The 21,759-nt window shown below is 36.8% G+C and overlaps 1 protein-coding gene across 2 annotated transcripts in view; it reads left to right on the top strand.

The window, feature by feature from the left end:
- LOC101434287 (probable ATP-dependent RNA helicase DDX60) overlaps positions 1-21,759 on the top strand; it is a 115,836-nt gene that overhangs the window by 6,975 nt on the left and 87,102 nt on the right. For both annotated transcript variants that reach the window (XR_011648433.1, XM_004475388.4), the window contains exons 2-6: positions 2,862-2,971; positions 3,121-3,184; positions 3,708-3,897; positions 4,698-5,039; positions 6,976-7,092. Coding sequence is in view for 1 of the 2 variants with exons in the window: in XM_004475388.4 (XP_004475445.2) it covers positions 2,968-2,971; positions 3,121-3,184; positions 3,708-3,897; positions 4,698-5,039; positions 6,976-7,092 (717 nt within the window). In the remaining variant the exon portion in view is untranslated. The remainder of the gene's footprint in view (positions 1-2,861; positions 2,972-3,120; positions 3,185-3,707; positions 3,898-4,697; positions 5,040-6,975; positions 7,093-21,759) is intronic.

The raw sequence follows: 21,759 nt of genomic DNA on the forward strand, positions 1-21,759 counted from the left end.
TTTTTGTTGCTATTGTAAATTAAATTTTTTTTCTTGATTTCCTCTTCAGCTTGCTCATTACTTGCGTATAGAAACACTATTGACTTTTGCCTGTTGATCTTGTATCCTGCCACTTTACTGAACTCATTTATTAGCTTTAATATCTTCGTTGTAGCTTTTTTGGGATTTTCTAAATATGTGATCATGTTATCTGTGAAGAGTGAGAGTTTTACTCTCTCTTTTCCAAATTGGATGCCTTTTATTTTTTTTTCTTTCCTAATTCCTCCCACTAGAATTTCTAGAACAGTATTGATTAACAGTGGTTACAGTGGGTATCCTTGTCCTGTTCCTGATCTTAGAGGGAAAGCTTTCAACCTTTCCGCCTTGCGTACAATATTGGTTGTGGGATTTTCATATACCCCTTTATTATGTTGATGAACTTTCCTTCCACACTATCTTTTTGAAATGTTTTTATCAAGAAAGAATGCTGGATTTTGTCAAATGCCTTGTCTGCATCAATTGAGATGAGGTGGGGGGATGGGTGCCTGCTGCTGCTTTGCAGATCTACTCAAAGGATTTTTCAGCCAGCTGCGACTCCTTTCCTTTGCCCTTCTCTCTTCTGGGTGGTGTCTCACCTTCCCCTGGTGTCCTTAGCCTCAGAGCAGCCCTCTAGATAGTCACTGCCTGTCCTCTAGCTATTTTTTTCTGGGAGAGAAATGATCCCTCTGTCTCTCTAATCGACCATCTTCCCAGAAGTCTTTTTAATTTTCTCTTGACTGCTCGACTCTCATTGGATTTTTTTTTTTCCATTTGAGCTTGGTATAATTTGGAGAATCGAAGGCAAACAGTTATGGCTAACATGCAATTAATAAAGTTGAGGATTGCAGGAGATGGATGGAAGAAAGTTTTTATGAAAATGCCCAAACTCCTAATGTGGACACGAGACCCTTTATAGTCTGGCCCATACTTACCTTTGCACCCTCATCTCCAATCAAGTCACCCTGTGCTATACCATAGAGAAGGAATTGCAGAATCTCAAACCTGTCACATAGTTTCACATCTCTGTGCGTTAAACGCATACTATTCTGCTACCTGGAATGCCATCTTCTATGTCTCTTACCATCCCAACATGAGTCCATGATTCTTCATTATCTTTTCAAGTTGTCCTTGAAAGCTCAGAACACAGGACTCACCTCCCTACAGGGGTTGGAGGTACACCTTTTCAATTCTCTGATAGCCTCCTGTGCCATTTCTACCAAAGCATACAGCTCATTGTACTGTGATGCTTGATTTAATTCTCTGTAATCCTTCACCAGGTTGTAAGGGAATAAGACCATGTTTCATGCATTTTTGCATTTCTTGCAGCAAGTGCAGTGCTTGGTGAAGAGTAGATAACTCTATAAATCTTTGAAAAAGTATGACTGGGTCAGTGAGAGACCATGAATTAGCTTGCATCTCCATTGAGTATTTTTCTATACATCCAGCCTATAGTAAATTTCTTTTTACTCTAAACTTACTCCTTTTTAGTCATATACTTCTTTGCATTATTCATTAGTATTCAATATCAGTATGTGTCTACCCTCTAAATGTTCTTTAATGACATGGACTATGAAATTATCTCTATCGTCTATCTAAATATTTGATGTTTGACAATCATCACATTGTATGTATCAATATTTGCTTTCCATAACAAAACGCTGAAGTACATTTTCTTCTAACTCTCTAATAGTTCTTTCTCATTTATTTTTGCAGATTGTTCCTCCTTTGTCCCGCCATTTATTAATTAGAGACAAAACTGGACTCTCATTCTTCTTCTTTTCTTCCAAGAAAGCTTCTAGATCCAACTACCATTTATACTCCAGTGACTCACAAATGCAAATCTAGCCCAGACCTTGCTCTTGACTGTATATTCAACTACTTATATGACATTTCCTACTATAAATCTCAAAAGCAACTCAAACTCAGGCTGTGCACAAATAAACTCATGAACTTTCCCTGAAATGTGGTCTCATTCTAAGGTTCCCTGCCCCAGGGAATGGCCTAGACATCCATTCTGTTGAAATAGCTGAGTCATCCTCTACAGCTTCCATTCTCTTCTCCTTTCTACCCTTATCCGGTCAATTACAAAATTAGGTCAAACTTATCTCCTACATGTCTCTCGAAAAATCCATATCTCTCCAGCTCAAACTGCCTTTAAACTATATTACATCCACCTACTGTAGTTTCTATCCTGGGCAATAGTTGTTCTCCTTGCTCTACCAGCAGAAACTTTGCTCCTGTCCTAGCTATACTCTGTACCTTAGCTGACGTAATCTTTTCCAAATGCAAAGTCAATCATAGAAACACCTGCTTCAGATACATCATTGGCTAATCTATGATGTTTAGGATGAAGACAAAATTCTGTAATGTGCCCTCAGAGGCTCTGCATTCTCTTCTATTTCTCTAGCACTCTGTAGCACAGGTGGCTCTCCCCTCCACTGTTTCTCCTCCAGCTACGCTGGCTTCTTTTCATAGCCTAGTTCGAACCACACTCCTTCATGCTACAGAACTTTTGCACATGGCATTCCTTCTGCGTGGAGTGCTAGTACTTCCCTTCTTTGCTTAATTAGTTCTTGTTAAAGCCTTGAGAACGCAGAACAAGCTTTGATTTAAGAGAAGCTTCCTCAGACCTCTTTGACTTAGTCACATTTGCAATTTTCATTGTTCTTATGATTATCTGATTAATGTTGCTTTTAGTGATAGAATGTGAAGACTGACATCATATTTATTTCTGTATGTTCCTGTATTCCCAGTAACTAACATTTTGCTTAAAATGTAACAGTAGTCACTCAACACATATTTTTTGACAGAATAAATGAATTTATTTTCTTCTTCTATTGCAGGTTTGCCATTTATATTCATACCTGCCATTTAGAAGTACCAAAGTAAAGGATATTTGCCATATTTAATATTGACCAGTTCAGTTTGGAGACAAACATACCAGCAAGAATGGGTAATTTTCAAATTGAAGTGTTTACAGGTGATAAAACAATGATGCTATAAGCTACACAGATTTGAAAGGGTTGAAATAACTATATAAGAACTAAATGAAAGCTTCTTTAAAAATGATTGAAAAGAACCTGTTCTCTTTATTTTATTTAGAAAAATACACGGAGATTTTAGAGTCCATGTCACAGTTAATATTGGAAGAAATGCCACGAGCTGAGTGAGTGTTGTTGCAATAATAAATAAACATGAAATCATATTGCTTTGGCCTTCAGCTGATGTGTGTGTGTGTATTTTTGTGGGCATTGCTCAACAGTACTCTTAGGACTGTTTGATGGTGGTAGAAACAATTTTCTACTACTTGTTCAAAGTTACCAATTAACCCATTGTTTCATAAAAGAATAAGATCAATTAAACAAACAGTATTATAATACAGGTCTATACTAAGAACACAAGTATTAAAGTCAGGGTATTCCTCAGTTCAATCCTTGCACTGCCTTATGGCCTTGGATAATTCGGTCTATCTCCCTGAGCCAAAATTTCCTTATCTATTAAATGGGAATCATCCTGTGTTCTTGGTCTGAGAGACAAATGTGCGTTTGAATACATTGGAAGAGCCATATGATAATTACTCCACAAATTACTGCTATTGATGATGAGATAAAAACAATGCTGCTGCTTTTTTTGGACATTATTTAATCTACATGTGATTTTTGTTTTAACTTACATGTTTTTCATTTCAGTTATTCCAGTTTATTCAATGATTTTGTTGAATCTGAATATTTTCTGATCGATGGAGATTCATTATTGATCACATGCCTATGTGAAAAATCATTGAAGCAGGGGCAGAATCTCCACTTCTTCTATCTGGTTGAACGCTATCTTGTGGATCTTATGAGCAAAGGAGGACAGTTTACCGTAGTTTTCTTTAAGGTAACATGTGATTAGTTCTTCTTGAAATTTAGATGAAAGAATGAGAAAATATCTATAATCCCAGTATATAATGGTGACCACATTTAAGATTATTTTTCATGCATACTTATGGACCTTTATTGAAAGAGGAAGAGAAATCTGGTCAACCGCAGTTCAGTTCATCTCTGGATTCTAGTCCTCCAACTCTGAGATCACTTCTGTCTTCAGAACTCAGCAGTCAATTTGTTTGTGCCCAGAGGACTGGCAGCGTCCCAACCCTACTTTGTTATTGTTTGCTCTAAAATGAATGTCTCCAAGAGAATACTCTCTTGTATTTATTTTTTAACTTTTCATATAACTCAATCAAAATATATGCATAACTACTACCATCCCTCCCTATCCTATCCCTAAAGATAAATGATTCACTACTCTTCAGGATTTTGATATCTAGCAGATCATTTTGTAATTTAGATTATCTTTTTTCTTTTTTTAAAAAAAATTGTATTTGTTTTTTAAGAGAGCCTAAACTACAACATAAACTATAATATATGTCCTTTTTCTTTTTGAAGTGAGATTGGAGCGAAAAAGAAGTAGAGAGTGGGAAAGGAAAGCGTGATAGACCCTTAGGACTTTGTGACTGCTTTAGGATTATAATGAAATGGAAGTCAAGTTTAAGGGTCTATTTTCTGACTATAAAACCACAAAACAGGGCTGGATTCTATTCATTTAGTGCCTGTAATGATAGGTGCTAATCTCCTAAACTAATAAAATACTAAATGATAATGTCAAAATAATTTACTCTTTCCTTCTGCCCACCACAGGATGCTGAATATGCATATTTCAACCTCCCTGAAATTCTCTCTTTGAGAACTGCTTTAATTCTTCATCTTCAGTGTAATACCACCATTCATGTTCGAACTGAATTTTCTGGATGCTTATCCCAAGAGTGGAAACTTTTCCTGGAGGAGAGTTACCCATATTTTCTGATAGTTACAGAAGAAGGCCTGAACCATCTGCAAACATATCTTTTCCACTTTTTAATTATACAGTCTTGGGCAATGAAGGTCAATGTTGTGCTTTTCTTTGGGCAAGAATCTGATATTCTTCGACTTTATGCATACTTTATGCCAAGTTTGTACAGAAACCAAAACTTTTTCAAGAGAGTAAGTAATATCTCACAGACCAATTCCTTCTAGCATTTTTTACAAAATTTCTAAATGACTTGGCTCAGTTTTCTTCCCTTCTCTATGGATGTTTTCATAGGCTTAACAGAGAGGAATGTAAATTAAAAAAAAAAATTAAATTAATAGAACACAAGGAATTGTTACATTAAAAGACATAAAAAAACCCAAAAAACATAAGAGGTTCCCAAATAACCCACTCCCCACCACATCATTTTTGTAAATTGTATTTTTTTGAAGATAACATACATCGCAAAAAAACTGTTACACTAAAAAATATGAGGTTTCTGTGAAGGAATGTAAAATTAATAACAGTAATAACAATGCAGCCATTTATTGAACACTTTTGTTATAACAGTAGAGCTTGTTATTTCCCATGAGTTTTGTGATTTAACCTACACATCAATCCTATGAGGTAGGAGTTAATATCATCTACATTTTACAGATGAGGAAATGGACTCTACATAAGTAATTTGTCCATGATCGGTGACAAATAAATATTGGTGAAATGAGAATGGGTTTGGAAAGAGGCAGTGTGGATCCCAGCCTGAACCACTGTGTGGTGTACCCCCACATAGCTGATCAAGGCCAGCGATGCATTACATTGGAGGCAAAAGTTATGTCTGTGTTAAACACACTACTTAAGTGATAATTAACTTGGCGCTCTTGGTGATTGGCGCTCTTGGTGAGAATCAGTGAAGGAGCTTAGTGAATAAGGAAAATAAATGAGATAATTTTATTTCTTAATATTAAGACACTAATTCTGCAGACTTTTCAAAATTTTTAGAGTTTCAATTTCATGATCTCATTTTCCTATGTTGGTATGTTTGAATGTTGTACTGAAATTTAGAAGTCAAAAGCAAATACTATAAAGAATTCTAGTGTCTGTTCAATTTTCACTATGTATAGTGAATTGTGACTATGAAGATGATTCTGTATGTCATCAAATGATTGTGAATCAATTAATATTTGTCATTCTTTTAGAATTGTGTGGCACTCCTTGGTATTTTAGAGATATGGTATTTCATAATATCCTATGTTATGAAATCTGATAAAATAGTTTAGTTTGTTTTAGTTTGTACTCCTATCATTAAATTATTTCAGCTCTGTTTATTTTCTGTGAGCAGGAACAGTCCTGGGATCCATTTTTATAATTGGAGCAAGTACTGTTATGAATTGAACTCCTTCTGTTCTGTTAGAGCAATTCTTGAATCTGAGCTTTCAGAGTGCTCTACAAACATCTTGCCCAATCTCTCCATAAGAAGAATACTTAAGATATTATTAAGATATTTTCATAATAAAATTTTATGCAATGGGTGCATTGTTTCTTTTAGCAGTTTTGGAAATGTTCTAAAATTAGAACAATCTAAAATTAGATCATGGTTCATGGTTGCATAGCTCTTTAAGTTCATGCAAAACCACTGAATTAGTACTGAATTAGCAAGTTTAAAATGAGTGTATTTTTTGTTAGGTTAATTATATATCCAAGAAGCTGTTCAAAAATAAAATGCACTATATGTCTAGATAATAGTTCATTTGGCAAAGGGAAAATAGTGCTGTTTTAAAACATTGCTGCCCATCTGCAACTACGTTATTGAAGGGGTTCTTAACAAGGGGTCCACAGACTGGAAAGGTTTCAGGGGGTCCGTGAGCTGGAATTAAATAATCCTAAAATTTAATTTGAGGACAGGCTGATGTTGAATGTCATAAAACTATCTGCTGTTACATTCTGAGAAGGGGTCCCTGGTTGACACCTGATGGGAAAGAGTTCCATGGAATAAAAAAGGTTAAGAACCCTTGCGTTAGTGTAATTTTTACATAGAGCTGTATTTGCAATATAATTATAATTTAAATATCTGATTTTGCATAGCTGGAAAATAATTTATTTGTGACAATTTATGTGCTTTTCCTTTTACAGAATAAAAAGATGATTGAAAAGGTTTACACATCTCTGATTAAGCAGTTGAAAACCTGTACAGTTTCAGCTTTAGCACCTCTTTTCAGAGACTTGAGACAGGAAAACATGATGGAAGAGGTACTGAAACTTTCAAAAATATTTGAAAAATTTTTTGAACTAATTTTTTAATTATAGAAAATAGTGCAGAGTTCCCAGATATCCTGACCCAGCTTCCCTTAATGTTAGTATCTTCCATAACTGGGGTACATTTATCAAAACGAAGAAATTAAAATTGTGCGATGCTGTTGACTACGCTTCAGACCTTGCTTTTCCACTAATGTCCTTTTTCTGTTTCAAGAACCTAGTCTCCTGTCTTCAACAGTTTCTCAGTCTTTCCTTGTTCACAACCTTGACATTTTCAAGGGTACTGATCAGTTATTTTTGTATGTCCCTCGATCTGGGCCTGGGGGAAGGGTGTCCTCTCCTGTTTGGAATGAGGTTATACACTTTGGGCAAGAGTACCACAGAATTGTCATTGTGACCTCAGTGCATCGTATCAGACAGTTCATGAGGTTGATTTTTTAAAATACTAGCTAAGTTGCTGCCTGCCAACTTTCTCCAGTGTAAAGTTAACCATCTTTTTCTATGCAGTTAATGAATATTTTGGTGGATATGCTTCCTAACTATACAAATGCTGTTTATTCTCAATCATTTGCCAATTTATTATAGCATCCAAAGTGGATCTTGTCTGCAACAGTTACTACTGATGTTTTTGTCTAATGGCGATTTTCTATTCACGCTTTTCTTCTATATTTACTAAGTGGAATTCTGCTGTAAGAGAGAAATGTTCTCTCTCATTTATTTGCTTACTTATTTATATCAATATGGCTAATGGATATTTCCTTTACTTTATGGGCTAACATCCTTTATTGTCATTCTTTATATTGATGCTCAAATTGTTCCTGGCTTGACCATTTACATTAACTCCTGCATGTTTTCCCACAAGCCCCTATCCTTTTGTCCACTTAATTACTTTCTGAAACATGAGATGCTGCAATCTCATCTTGTGTATTTTCTGTGCCTCAGCCCTGAAACCAACCAAGGAATTCTGGTTGCTTTTATTGGAAAGTGTCATTGAAAAGCCAAGACCTGGGTGCCATATTTTCTCTTTGCTCATTAGGTATCATTGTTAGCAGGAACTTTAAGCAGACATAACTAAAAATAGATGTATAGGCACTAATTCATGCATACATACATGTCTATATTTTAATATCTACCTGTCAATCAATCTACCTACCTACCTATCCCTCCATCCATATCTATTTAATCTATCCATCCATTATCATCATCTATCTATATCTATATTAAATATCATGCATTCGCAGTGATGACTTTCCCCAATTCAACTCTATATGGTTCGTTTTAGCACCCCTCTTTTACCTTATTTGTAGTTTCTTCAATAGTGAGAAATTCAGCTCTGATTAGCTACAGTGTATTTACTTATTTATTCTGTTCGAGTATATGTTGCAGAATTTGAAAGAAGGTCAATTATTTGCTTATAGAGAGGCCAGGACTCAGGAATGATTTTGAGAAGGAAAAATGTTTCATTGACAGCCGGCCGGACTCGGGAGCTTTCTGTTTCAATCCCGAGGCCTGAACAAGATTTTCAAATTTCTTTTATACAGAGAGGAAAGGCCAAATGCTCCCTTTGTTTCAGTTCTCAATAGGCTTGAATTAGCATATATATATCTTCTACATCTTAGGTAAGCTTTTAGCATGGACTTCAGACATTCTAGGTAAGCTTTTAGCATATTTGGTTTGCATTTCCCCTAAATACTTAAAGTTTATAGACCTTGCATTGTTAAACTGTTTCCTGGGACTGGAGTCATTGCCATTGTCACTAAGGGCAGGACTGCAGCCTCTTACCGTTCCACACCCACAAGTCAAACAGCTTAGGTTATTTCTGAAGAGACAAAGAGCCTCCCATCCATAGCCCACATCATATACACATATAACCATTTTAAAATTGCTAACTCCTACCCTGTGGAAAGGGCATAAATGAGTAGATTACAGTATTTATGTGCAGTTATGTACAGTCTTTATCTGTTGTCATAGACTATGTCAAGATATTGACTCTTGATGTATTAGGTTAGTTCTTTTTTCACCACGTGCTTTTATATTCTGAATCAGTTGGTATTATGTTACTTATTATTAATGCAGTTGTGTTCATTTGTTAGTGTTTGTATTTCATTTTGGGTTCCTCCCACTAGTTAGTTTTAAATATCTGCTTATTTTGGAGGGTATGTGAAGGAGGAAATATGACCATAGATGAAGAATCAGAGGTATAAACGAAGTTATACTCAAGTGACACTTCCTTCTCATCTCTGCTACTCTGATCCCCTTTTCCCTTCTATCCACTTGTTTCTCATGTACTTACTGTAGGTAACCAGCTCCTTTATCCTTCCTGTATTTCTGATGCACAGAAAAGCAGATATGTGTGTATTTTTCTTCTATACCTTTCTACCTTAAATGAAGGTGGCCTATTAGAGATATTCTTTATTTGCTTTTTGCACTTAACTGTATGTCTTGAAAATCATTCCACAGTAATTTATAGATATATTCCTTATTATTTTATGTAGCTGTATAGTACTCCCTTGTGTGAATGTACTATAGTTTATTTAATCAACCTATGTATGGGGTTTAAGTGGTGACTAACACCTTTCAATTATAAAATGCTTTAATGAATAGCCTCAGGTATGTGTATTTTTGCTTTCTTGGAAGTGTATCTTCATGGTAGAGTCTAGAGATGGGATTGCTGGATCAAGAGATACATGTACGTGTAGTCTAGTTAGGTATTGTCAAATACCTCTTTAGAAGAATTGTACCAATTTACATTCTTACCAGTGATGTATGAGAGTGCGTATTTCCCTACAACCTTGCCAACAGAATGTGTTGGCGTATTTTTAAGAGTTTGCCAGTTAGCTGGATAAACATTAGGCACCTCCCTCCCACATCAGAGGTCCCAGGTCAGCTCCCGGTGCGTCCTAAAGAAACAAGGAAGATGAACAGACACAGCAAGTGAAAAACAACAAGGGAATGTGGAGAAATAAGAGAAATCTTAAAAAAAAAAAAAGGAAAAAATGATACCTTATTGTTGTTTAGTTTGCATTTCTCTAGTTATGAATGAGTTTGAAAATTTTTTCTTGTGTTTGAGAGACATTTTATGTCTTATTTGTGAACTTCTTCTCATGTATGCTAACCTATTGTCTGTGAACAGAGATGGTTTTACTTCTTTACCTAGTCTCATGTCTCTAATTACTTTCTCTTGTCGATTTGCCTGGTTCCTGATTTTAGTGAAAATGCCTCTAGATTAATCTAATGATTAATCTTTATCATTAATAAAGATTCTGGTTTTAGGACTAAGATTAGGGGTGTGTGTGTGTGCATCCATGTGTGTGTATTATAATATCCTCTAGTATAAATATGCACCACATATAGAGATACAAATATTTATATTTAATCTTAAGAATGTAACCCTCAACTCTTAATTTTTTAATGCTTTTATCATGAATGTGAATTTTGTTCTAAAGCTTTATTCAATGAATTTTGTTCAAAAGCTTTATTCAATATATTAATGATAATTAGTTTTGTTAATTTATTAATAAAATGATATTAATAAGTTTCCTAATATTGAAGCAACTCTGCTTTCCTGAAATAAATCCCATTTGTCCATGGTGAATTATTTTCTTAATGTAATGTGATTCTATTTACTAATATTTTGTTTAGAATTTTTGCATTGATATGTATGAATAGTATTCTGTAGATTTCTTTCTTTTCACTGTCATGCCTTTTCAATATTCTAATATAATTTATGCAGCATTGCATAATTTATGCACCATCTAGGCCTGGTGCTTTCTTGTGAGGTGGTTACTTTACGATTTGCTTTATTTCTTTTTTGGACTTTGGCTTTCTTTAGTTCACTAACTCTAATGGGAGTCAATTTTAGTAATTTGTTTTTCTGAGGAAATTATCCATTTTAACTAGTTTTTCAAATTTATTTGCATGGTATTCTGTAAAGCAGGCTTTATGACTTTTTAAGAATTTCTTCTTTCATTGTTTATTTTCATTTATGATTTTTATTTCGTATATTTGTGCTTTCTCTCATTTTAACTGGTCAATTAGCTAGTGGTTTGTCCATTTAAAATAAAAAAAATTCTTTAAAAGAATCTTTTATACTAATTAAATATATTGATTTTTCTATTCTGTATCTTATGATTTATGATTTTATGGTTATCTTTTCATTTACTTTTTTCATTTTTTTGATTGAAGTTTGGAATTTAATTCCTTTTTCTCCCATTTTTATTGTTAAATGTGTTCAGTGCAATGAATTTTCCTTAATCACTGTTTTAAATGCATCCCACAGATTTATATGTATTGTTTTTGTTGTCATTTTTTATAAATTCGAATTTCAGGTTATATTTCCTATTTGACCCAGAAGTTATTTAATAGAAAATGTTTTTAAGTTCCAGGGTGAAGGACTGTTTCCAGTAAATGTTACTTTTATTGCATTGTGATTGGAGTTCTTTCGTAATTTTTTTTCTGTGTTAGAAAAATTGTGGGTTTACAAAAAAATAATTCATAAAGCAGGGGGTGGGGGTACATTGGTTACAATTGACAAAAGCACATTTTAATAATTGTATAATTGATTAAGCCCATGGTCTAACTTAGTTATCATTGTTTCTTCAGTTCCATTGTAGTTCAGTTCCATGGATTAAAAAAAATTTAAATTCTGTTACCATATGTCCAGCCTAACATTTCCCCCTTTTAACCACATTCATATATATATTTCAGTGCCATTATTTATGTTCACAATATTGTGTTATCACCAACATCTATTACCAAAACATTTCCACAGTTCCACACAGAAGCCCTGTGCATTTTAAGCCTTAACTGCCTGTTCTCTATCCTCATCCCATCCCTATATTGTATGGTAATCTATATTCTAGATTCTGACACTACAAGTTGGCTTATTCTAATTATTTCATATCAGAGAGATCATCCAATATTTGTCCTTTCGTATCTGGCTTATTTCACTCAATATGATGTCTTTAAGTTTAATCTATGTTGTCACATTTATCAGAAGTTCATTTTTCATGGCTGAATAATATTCCACTGTAACCAAATATTGTTTTTCTGTTCGTCACCTGATGGATACCTGGGTTGTTTCCATATTTTGGCAATTGTGAATATTGATGTTATGAACATCAGTGTGAAAATATTTGTTTGTGTCCCTGCTTTCAATTCTTTTGGGTATATACGAAATCATGGGATTTCCAGGTCATCATATATAGTAGTTCCATTCTTAGTTTTCTGAGGAAGTGCCAAACTATCTTTCACAGAGGCTGGAGGATTTTCTACTAACAGTGAATGAATACTCCTATTTTTCTACATCCTCTTTAACATTTGTAATTTTCTGTTCTTTTGAATAGCAAATATACTAAGGCATGTGAAATGGTATCTCATTTTCATTTTTATTTGGATTTCCTTGAAGGCTGATAATACTGAGCATTTTTTCAAGGGCTTTTTGGCCTTTTGTAGATCTTCTCTGGAGAGATGTCTGTTCATATCTTTTGCTCATTTTTTAATTGTTCGGTTTTTTTTTTGGTGTTAAGTTGAAGGGTTTCTTTGTATATTCTGGGTATTAAACCATATTTTCTCCCATTGTGTACTTTATCACTGTAGTTTCATGAGAAATGAGGTCTTATTTATCTAATTTTTCTTTTTTTGCTTGTGTTTTGGTTGTAACAAACCACTGCTTAACATAAGGTCCTAATATGCTTCTCTACATTTTCTTCTTGGTGTTTCATATTCTAGCTCTTATATTTAGATCTTTGATACATTCTGAGTTGATTTTTGTACATGGAATGAGATAGGGGTCCTCCTTCCTTTCTCTGAAAATGGAGATCAATATTTCCTAGCACCATTTGTTGAAGAGACTGTTTTTTCCCAATTTGAGTGGTCTTTGCCCTCTTGTCAAAAATCAATTGTCCATAAATGACAGAATTGATTTCTGAGTTCTCAATTCAGTTCCATTAGTCTATAATCTGTGCTTGTGCTTGTACCATGGTCTTTTTTCATGTGATAAACTTTATTTTTAAAGAGGTTTTAGATTACTGAAAAGTTACATCAAAAGTATAAGGGATTCCTGTATATCCCTACCTCTCCCCTCCCACATTTTCACCTCTTAAATATCATCTTACAATAGTGTGGTATACTTGTTACAATTTATGAATAAATATTGAAACATTGCTGCTAACCAAGGTCTATACTATACTATACATCTATAGTTTACAGTTTGCACCATACAATTGTATAGGTTTTGGTAAAATGTATAATGGCCTGTATCCGTCACTGCAGTACCATGCAGAACAATTCCAAAGTCCTAAAAGCCCTGTGTTCCACCTGTTCTTCTCCCCCCTTCCCCTCAGATCCTTTGGTAACCACTATGTTTATATCAATATTACAAGTTCTTTCTTTACTACAATAATAATTGCACTTTGGTCCATTGTTGCATTCCCTCTTATGCTCATTACTCAATCTTGAGGATTTTGAGGTGGTGATGCCTCTCTGCTTCATATGGAGAGGGGGCTTAGATATTATGGGGCAGATGGAAGGAACTGTTTTACTTGCAGTTGTAGATACTCTGTTTTTTGGGATGGGGGCTGTCCATCACCATAATTTTGTTCATTGCCCTGGGGAAATCCAATGAACTGGAGAGCAGGTTGGCTGCACTCTGCTGCGATTCAGGACTCAACAGGCATATGAACAGACCAAAGAATTAAGTTTCTGGGGTATATATTTAATGAGTATAGTGCTAATTATAAATTGAAATAAAAGGTTTTGAAGAATCACATATCTGAGAATTATAAATGAATCTCTTACATTGGGGAAATAGATTGTAATATTTTCCAAGGGAAGCCTTCTGTGATGGTTAGGTAAATGCGTCAAATCGGCCAGGTAATGGTGCCCAGTTGTTACTGTAATACAAGGGCATTTCATGGACTTTAATCATTAGTGAACTGATAGATGGGTGGCTCCATCTACAATGAACTGAGGAGAACACTGTCAGCAACGAGTGATGTCTCACCCAATCAGTTGAAGGTGTTAAAAGAGGAAGTGATTTCAGAATTCAGCGAGAGAATTCGCATCTCTACTTGAGACAGCCAGCGGTAACTCAGCAAGGACCTTCATCGGAGCTCCTGGTTTATAGTCTGCCTTGTGGAATTTGGATTTATGCAGCCCCATGGCCACAGGAGACAATTTTATAAAATCTCACACTATTTAGATGTCTCCTGTCAGTTCTGTTTCCCTCGAAAACCCTGACTAACCTTTCTGATGTAGCGCTTATTTCAAGGGATTGTGTGCCTTGCCTATAATGTAAGGTATTCTCTTGAGCCCTCAGGAGCACTCTTGTTTGAGGTTTTGTTTACTGTGGCAGTGGTGAGAGCCACCTGAGACATGCAGACGAGCTTAACCTCTGGAATGATGTCCTGACCCACTTTGAAATCTCCTAGCCATAAAAACTCTTGTATTTTCACTTCTTGACAAAATCCTTTGAGGCACAAGAGGCTTTAATTTGGAGGTGGTCCCATTTATCTATTCTTTTGCTGTGCATGCTTTGGGTGTGAAGTTCATGAAGCCATTTCCTATTACAAGTTCCTGTAGAATCTTCCCTACCTTGTTTTCCAAGGTCTTTATAGTCTTGGCTGTAATATTTAGATCTTTGATTCATCTTGAGTTGATTTTTGTATAAGGTGTGAGATGGTAATCCTCTTTCATTCTTTTGCATATGGATATCCAGTTCTACAAGTACCATTTGTTGAAGAGGCCATTTTCTCCCAGTTGAGTGGGCTTAAGTGGAGTGGACATCACCATCCCAGGGTCCACAGGGTGGAGGAATAAAGTATGGATTAGAGTGGACTTAACTGGTATTCTGCTATAGAACTGTTGTGACTGGTAATGGAAGAAATTGTAGCATTGACGTGGAGAAAGTGGCCACCATAGTTGCAGAGGGCAGGGAGAGGGAAGAAGAGATGTCATGTGGGGGAATTTTGGGGACTTGGAGTTGTCCTAAATGATATTGCAGGGACAGATGCTGACCTTATATATCTTGCCCTAACCCACTGAATGTACGTGGGGAGAGTGTAAACTCCAATGTAAACTTGTCCATGTGGTGTAGTAGTGCTCCAAAATGTATTACCAAATGCAGTGAATGTGCCACAATGATGAAAGAGGTTATTGACTAAGGAATTTTATATATGCCTTTTATCATGTTGAGGAAGTTTCCTTCTATTACTAGAGTTCTAATTTTTTTTTTTTTTTCTAATCAAGTATTGGTGCTGGACTTTGTTACATGTCTTTTCTACATCAATTGAGATGATCATGTGTTCTTTTTTCCTTTATTGTGTTAATGTGGAGTATTACATTATTTGATTTTCTTACATTGTAACACCATTGCGTATCAGGGATAAATTCCACTTGATTACTGCATAAGTCTTTTAATGTGCTGTTGGATTTGGGTTGTTAGAATTTTGTTGAGGATTTTGTATCTTTTCATAAAAAAATGGTACCTTTCTTTGGCTTTGGTTTGAGGGTGATACTGGCCTTGTAAAATGAGTTAGTTTGTCTTCATGTTCAATTTTTTTGAAGAATTCGAGCAGAATTGGAGTTAAAATTCCCCTGTGAGACCATCTGTGTCTGGGCCTGTCTTTGTTGAGATGCTTTTAATTATTGATTCAATTTCTTCACTAGTAATTGTTTTGCTGAGATCTATTTCTTCTTGAGTCAGTGTGGGTGGTTTGTGTGTTTCTAAGAATTTATCCATTTAGATTATCTAAGTTTATTGGAATAATGTTGTTCATGGTATCCTCTTCTAGTCCTGTATTTTTTTAATTTTTTGTGTTTTTACTATAGCCCTTTTAATTTTAGCAAGTCAGTAGTAATATCTCCTTTTAAATTTCTGATTTTTGTTACTTGTATCCACTTTGTCATTCTAACCAATGGTTTGTAAATATTGCTGATCTTTTCAAACAACCCACTTTTGGCTTTGTTTTTTTCTCTCTTTTGTTTTCTATTTCATTTGTTTATTTTTTAAATTTTGAGTTGGGCCAGTAATTTATTGAGGTATGGAGGGAAGAGAAATGGGAGAAAGTAACAGATCATCGGTCCCAGGTAGAGAGGTAGGGGCTGAGAAGTGATAAAGTGGGCTAATTTACAGACTACAATTCCCCATTATAGATTATAAATGCCCAGGGTTGACTTGCATGGCTATCATGGCAGAGGAAAAGTAGCAAGAGCAGGGTGCAAGAGGCAGGAACAGTGGTCCAAAGGTGAGAGAGAGCATTTAGGCTTTGTGCCTGCTTTTTGAACTGTTAATTATTCCACCCCATTGCTGATGGCATAGGAGGAATTCCAGTCGTTTACTGTTTCGATTGATTACCCCACCCATCAGTTCCCTGGGAAGGTCCAGTGATAAGGTCCTTGGGGAAAGTCTGGGACTTCTCCTGGATTCTGGAGGAAATCTTGTTTTGAATGGCAGAATCTTGTGGGCGGGGTTCTCCCAGCAGCCATCTTGGCATTTTTTGATGTCCACATGGACTTCTTGCCAGGTTCCAGATCCATCTACTGATTCCTTATCTTACTAGCTGGCTTCATTCCCCCCTCAGAGAGTTTACACCTTTATTTTTAAAGGGGTACTGAAGGGAGATGATCGTTCTTCTGTAGCTACTTGCTGCTGGTTAGGGACAGTAGGCCCTACCTGACATGGTGTAAAACCCTCCTGGTATTCTATCTCAGTTGGAGGAAGATGGATCTGGCATCTTGGGCAAAGCTGGATGAAGTCCCTATATGGCTAACAAAATGTTGATTGTGGAAGAAATAAACTTGATTAGAATTTTGAGAATATATGGGCCCACTAAGAGGATACTGGACCACAAAAGTAGAAAAGGCCAGGTGCCTGCAAAGTCTGCATTTTCCTGAAGTTGGTGGGAAACAGTATTCTTCCTTGAGTTATGTTATGCTGTGGTTAACTCTAGGGAGAAAATGCCTTAGGCAATGAGATTAGGTGTAAATTACTAGTTCCAGATCTTATGGTAGGAGAGAGGAATGAGAAGAAGCATTCCCCTTTTTAGTTAAGCTACAGGAAGTAAAAACTGAGAAGGTTTTTAAAAGGGGTGTCTGCTTTGCCCTCCCACTATCAATAGGCATTAGGCTAGAGTTAGAGGGAACAGCTGACTTTGACATAGACACTACTTAGCTTTTCCTCTTGGAGAGGTATTTCACACTGTCCAATGACTGGCACTCATACATCCCATCAGGTACTTCTGGTGAGCTGGCATTCTTGGGCATCTGGCTTCACTTGGATTAGTGCACCAAGCTGGAAATTCTTTTAACTTTAATAACTGTGGGAATGATCAGAACTACGGAGTGAAAAACAAAGTTTGCCAGGACTTTCAACATGTTCAATGTTTCCTTGCATATGATCTAAAATAGAGAAGATATCATCATAATCATCAGACATATATCTAGGGTAGGAGATATAGGTAGAGTACTTAATACTAACTAATGTATTACCCAATGCATAAGTTTCTCTTTTAGCTGCAATTAATAGATTTAAGTCCCAGGTTCAATGTTTCCTTGCATATGATCTAAAATAGAGAAGATATCATCATAATCATCAGACATATATCTAGGGTAGGAGATATAGGTAGAGTACTTAATACTAACTAATGTATTACCCAATGCATAAGTTTCTCTTTTAGCTGCAATTAATAGATTTAAGTCCCAGGTTTGTAATACCTTACATGTTAACTCTTCATGGGAGCAAGCTGTAAAGCAAATTGTGTTATAGTTCTACTCACAGTAATCTGGTGATCATTGCTCCACTTAGTATGTTTTTACATAGCTAGCATGCTGCAGCACCATTACCCTAGAGAAGGTAGGTTCCAGTGTTCCACTGGCCTGTTGCATAGCACCCTTTGGCACTATGAAATGATGTCAGTCTGGAGGCAATATCCATTGTACGTTTGTATATATCAAGCCATCATTGACTGCTGCAGGAGTTTGAAACTGCACCATAGTTTCCATCAATTTCAGGAGCACAAACAGATGTAGTAGATACCTTTATTGTTTTAGGCATCAGTGACCAACCTGGCCAATAACTCAAATGAAGAGACAACCTGCAGTGTATTGAAGGTCTGGTTTGAATATGCAAGAGAGTTTCACAATGTTGATGTCTACGTCTTGATTTTTATACACTTTTTAAAAACTTCCAATGCAATGTTAGCACATCAAATGAGCTTTTTAGTACTTTGCTTCTTACTTTTACACTTTTATCATGGAGATGTTAATTAACAGGTATTTACTTTAGCAGTAGAGGAAAAACTACTTCCATTTTTTCAAATGGAAACTGAAGATTCCCAATGGAATCAGGGCTATTTTTCATTCCCACCACTTGCTTATTATGCACATTGAGGTAGCTTCCAGACAGGTTTCACTGCTATGAAGTTACATTTTGCCATTAATATCTTTATTAATTAAGCCACAATAATTTTATTAGTAAGAACTTTGCAAAGTTTTTCTGCTTTTCTAGCAGTTGAATCAATTCCACATGTGATTTATACATTAAATCCACTTGTAAGACAGTATTGACATTTAAAGAGGTTACCTCTCACCATTATTGCATTTGTAACAGGTGAACTCCAAATCTGATTTCCTAGGTACAAGCAAACTGACAAAGTTAAACACAGATTTCAAAGTTGAACACAGAGTTAAGCACAGATTAAAACAGAAGAGAGAATTTTATACTCAGCATTTCTGTGAACTCTGATTTTAATTGATGGCATATGAGGTTTCTTATTTTCTGGGAGAGGTTTAGTAACTGCTATGGATCTTGATCTCTATTTATATCTTTTATAGGAACAACTGAGTTTAAACTAATGGAAGTTTCTAAAAGGGAGTTAGTCGAAATTTGAGGTTTGTTTTCTTATTTCTTTAAGGAGACATGGCATGAGGTTTCTGGGCCTCAGATCTATCTGTCCTCTTTTCTTACACTGGTTCAACTGGAATTCAGGGTTTCATGCAGAGGCTGCTCTTGGCTATACTCTGGCTGTAGACCTGCAGCAGGCAGAATTTCCTGATTCCTAATTCCTAAGAGACTCCTAAGGGGAGTTTACTGCTATGCTAGAGGCTGTGCCCATTATTGTAGGAAGAATGAAGAAGCAGTGTTTAGTCGACTGATCTGGCATCCCAGAGTCCTAGTCTGACTAAAGTTCACCACTCCACATAGTTTGGAGCTGGTACTCTGTTCTCAGAATGCTGAGAATTTTAATTTTCAGAGCCTGGCCTATAGGCATCCCTGTGGGCAATCTAGGGTCCTGGGGGATGTCTAATAATTCTGAAGATAAGATCAATGTGCCTGAGCCAAGTTGGTGGGAGATGTTGTGAACATTTACCCCAAATCAGAGTGGCTGAAATAAGTCTCGGGATATTTGGGTGCCCTCAGAATGGAAGGGCCCAAGGAATGGGGGCTATTCAGGGTTTGCTGCTCTGGTTCTCGACATCCCTACATTCTATCGTCCAAGACTGACTGTACAGTTAAAACCCAAATAGAAGTTCCTGAGTTAAATAGCAGGGATTTTGGCAGTTCTCAGATTCTCAGTCACCCTGGGAATCACAGAACTGCTGCGGGCATTCCCAGGGCATTCCCGGGGCATTCCTGGGCCGTTCTGGACCTAAAAGAGACAGAAAGAGAGATCGCATAGATCAGATCCCCTCCAAGCTGAATATTGCTTCTTTCTCCTTTTCTTGCAGAAGTCTTAGACAGACACAGTCCTAGTTTTATGACTTTACTGTCATAAAACCAGCCATCAAAAAGCCTTTAAATGATTAGAGATCAATGTTCTAGCTAACAGGCCTTGGGGCCCTGAGGCAATCACTTCCTTGCTAGCAAAGGCATTTTCCATTTTACAGATTTTAAAACATTCCGAAGCATTTTAACACAAACCTGTATTAGAGATTCAGTAGCAAGAAATAAAAGGTAAAAACTGTAGATAAAAGTTTATTATGCAAGGGTATCCTGGCCTGTGACCCTCCCTGGGGAATGGAACTCCCATGGCTTACATCTTTGGCCTGCCCCCTGCCTTCCTCCCACCCTGCCACCCTGCCACCTGGTGTGGTGGATAGTAAGGCTGGTGTGGTGGATAGAAAGGCAGGCTTGCAAAGGCGTGGGCCCACAAAGTCCCCAGCTCCCTGGCTCTCCTGTCAAGGGAGAGGGCGGGAGAGGGCAGGAGAGGGCAATAGCCACTGGCCTGAGGACAGAGCTGATGGCTGCTAAAAGGGCTTGAAAGAGAGTGCAGTGAGCTCCTGCCCTGTTCCCCAGCCCCTTCCCTCCCACGATTACATCCTGCGGGGGCTCAGAGGCGAACCTGTTTAAAATGGAGAACCAAAGGAAGACATTAAACAGGCTGAGGGCCATAGTTTCACTCACCAGTAACCTCCTGGCTATGGCTCCCCAGATACGTTACCAGATTTTGTCTAGTTTCTCTTGGCTATGCTGCAGAAATGAATTTCAAGAGCACGTTGGGTGAGTTAGGCCAGTAATTTATTAAGGTAGGGAGGCAAGAGAAATGGGAGAAAATAATAGATTATGGGTCCCAGGTAGAGAGGAAGGAGCTGAAAAGTGATGAAGTGGGCTGATTGACAGATTATCATCTCCCATTATAGATTATAAATGCCCCGGGTTTACTTGTGTCAGCATCATGGCAGTGTAACAACAGCAAGAGCAGGGTGCAGAAACCAGGAAGAGGGGTACGAAGGTGAGAGAGCTATTTCATTTATTTTGCTTTAATCTTTATTTCCTTCCTGCAGCTCAACTGGGTTTAGTTTACTCTACTTTTTCTAGTTCTGCCAGGTTTGAGATTAAGTCTCTGATTTGACGTCTTCTTTTTTATTTTAAGTATTTGTTTCTATAAATGTGTCTCTAAGCCCTGCTCTTACTGCATACCATTAGTTTTTTTTTTTTTAAAGATTTATTTTTATTTATTTAATTCCCCTCCCCTCCCCCGGTTGTCTGTTTTCTGTGTCTTTTTGCTGCGTCTTGTTTCTTTGTCCGCTTCTGTTGTCGTCAGCGGCACAGGAAGTGTGGGTGGCGCCATTCCTCGACAGGCTGCTCCTTCCTTCGCGCTGGGCGGCTCTCCTTACGGGGTGCACTCCTTGCGCGTGGGGCTCCACCGGGGACACCCCTACGTGGCAGGGCACTCCTTGCGCGCATCAGCACTGCGCATGGGCCAGCTCCACACGGGTCAAGGAGGCCTGGGGTTTGAACCGTGGACCTCTCATGTGGTAGACGGTCGCCCTAACCACTGGGCCAAAGTCCGTTTCCCCCATTAGTTTTTGTATTACCTAATTTACCTTGCGATTTCCTCTTTAACCCGTTTGTTGTTTAAGAATATGTCATTTAAAATTGACATATATGTGAATTTTTACATTTCTTCCTCTTTAATTGATTTCTAGCTTCATCCTGTTGTGGTCAGGGAAGATACATCATTTGATTTCAATATTTTTGAATTTATTGAGGCTTTGCCACTTAAAATATGGTCTATTATGGAGAATGATGCATGAATGCTTGAGAAGAATGTGTATTCCATTATTCTGCTTTTTGTTGCATGAAATGTTCTGTATATGTCTGTTAGGTACATTTGGTTTAGGTTATCGTTTGAGCCTTGCATTTCTTTATTAATCTTCTGA

The sequence above is a fragment of the Dasypus novemcinctus genome, chromosome 1 (assembly GCF_030445035.2).
Source record: "Dasypus novemcinctus isolate mDasNov1 chromosome 1, mDasNov1.1.hap2, whole genome shotgun sequence".
NCBI classification, from domain to species: Eukaryota; Metazoa; Chordata; class Mammalia; order Cingulata; family Dasypodidae; genus Dasypus; species Dasypus novemcinctus.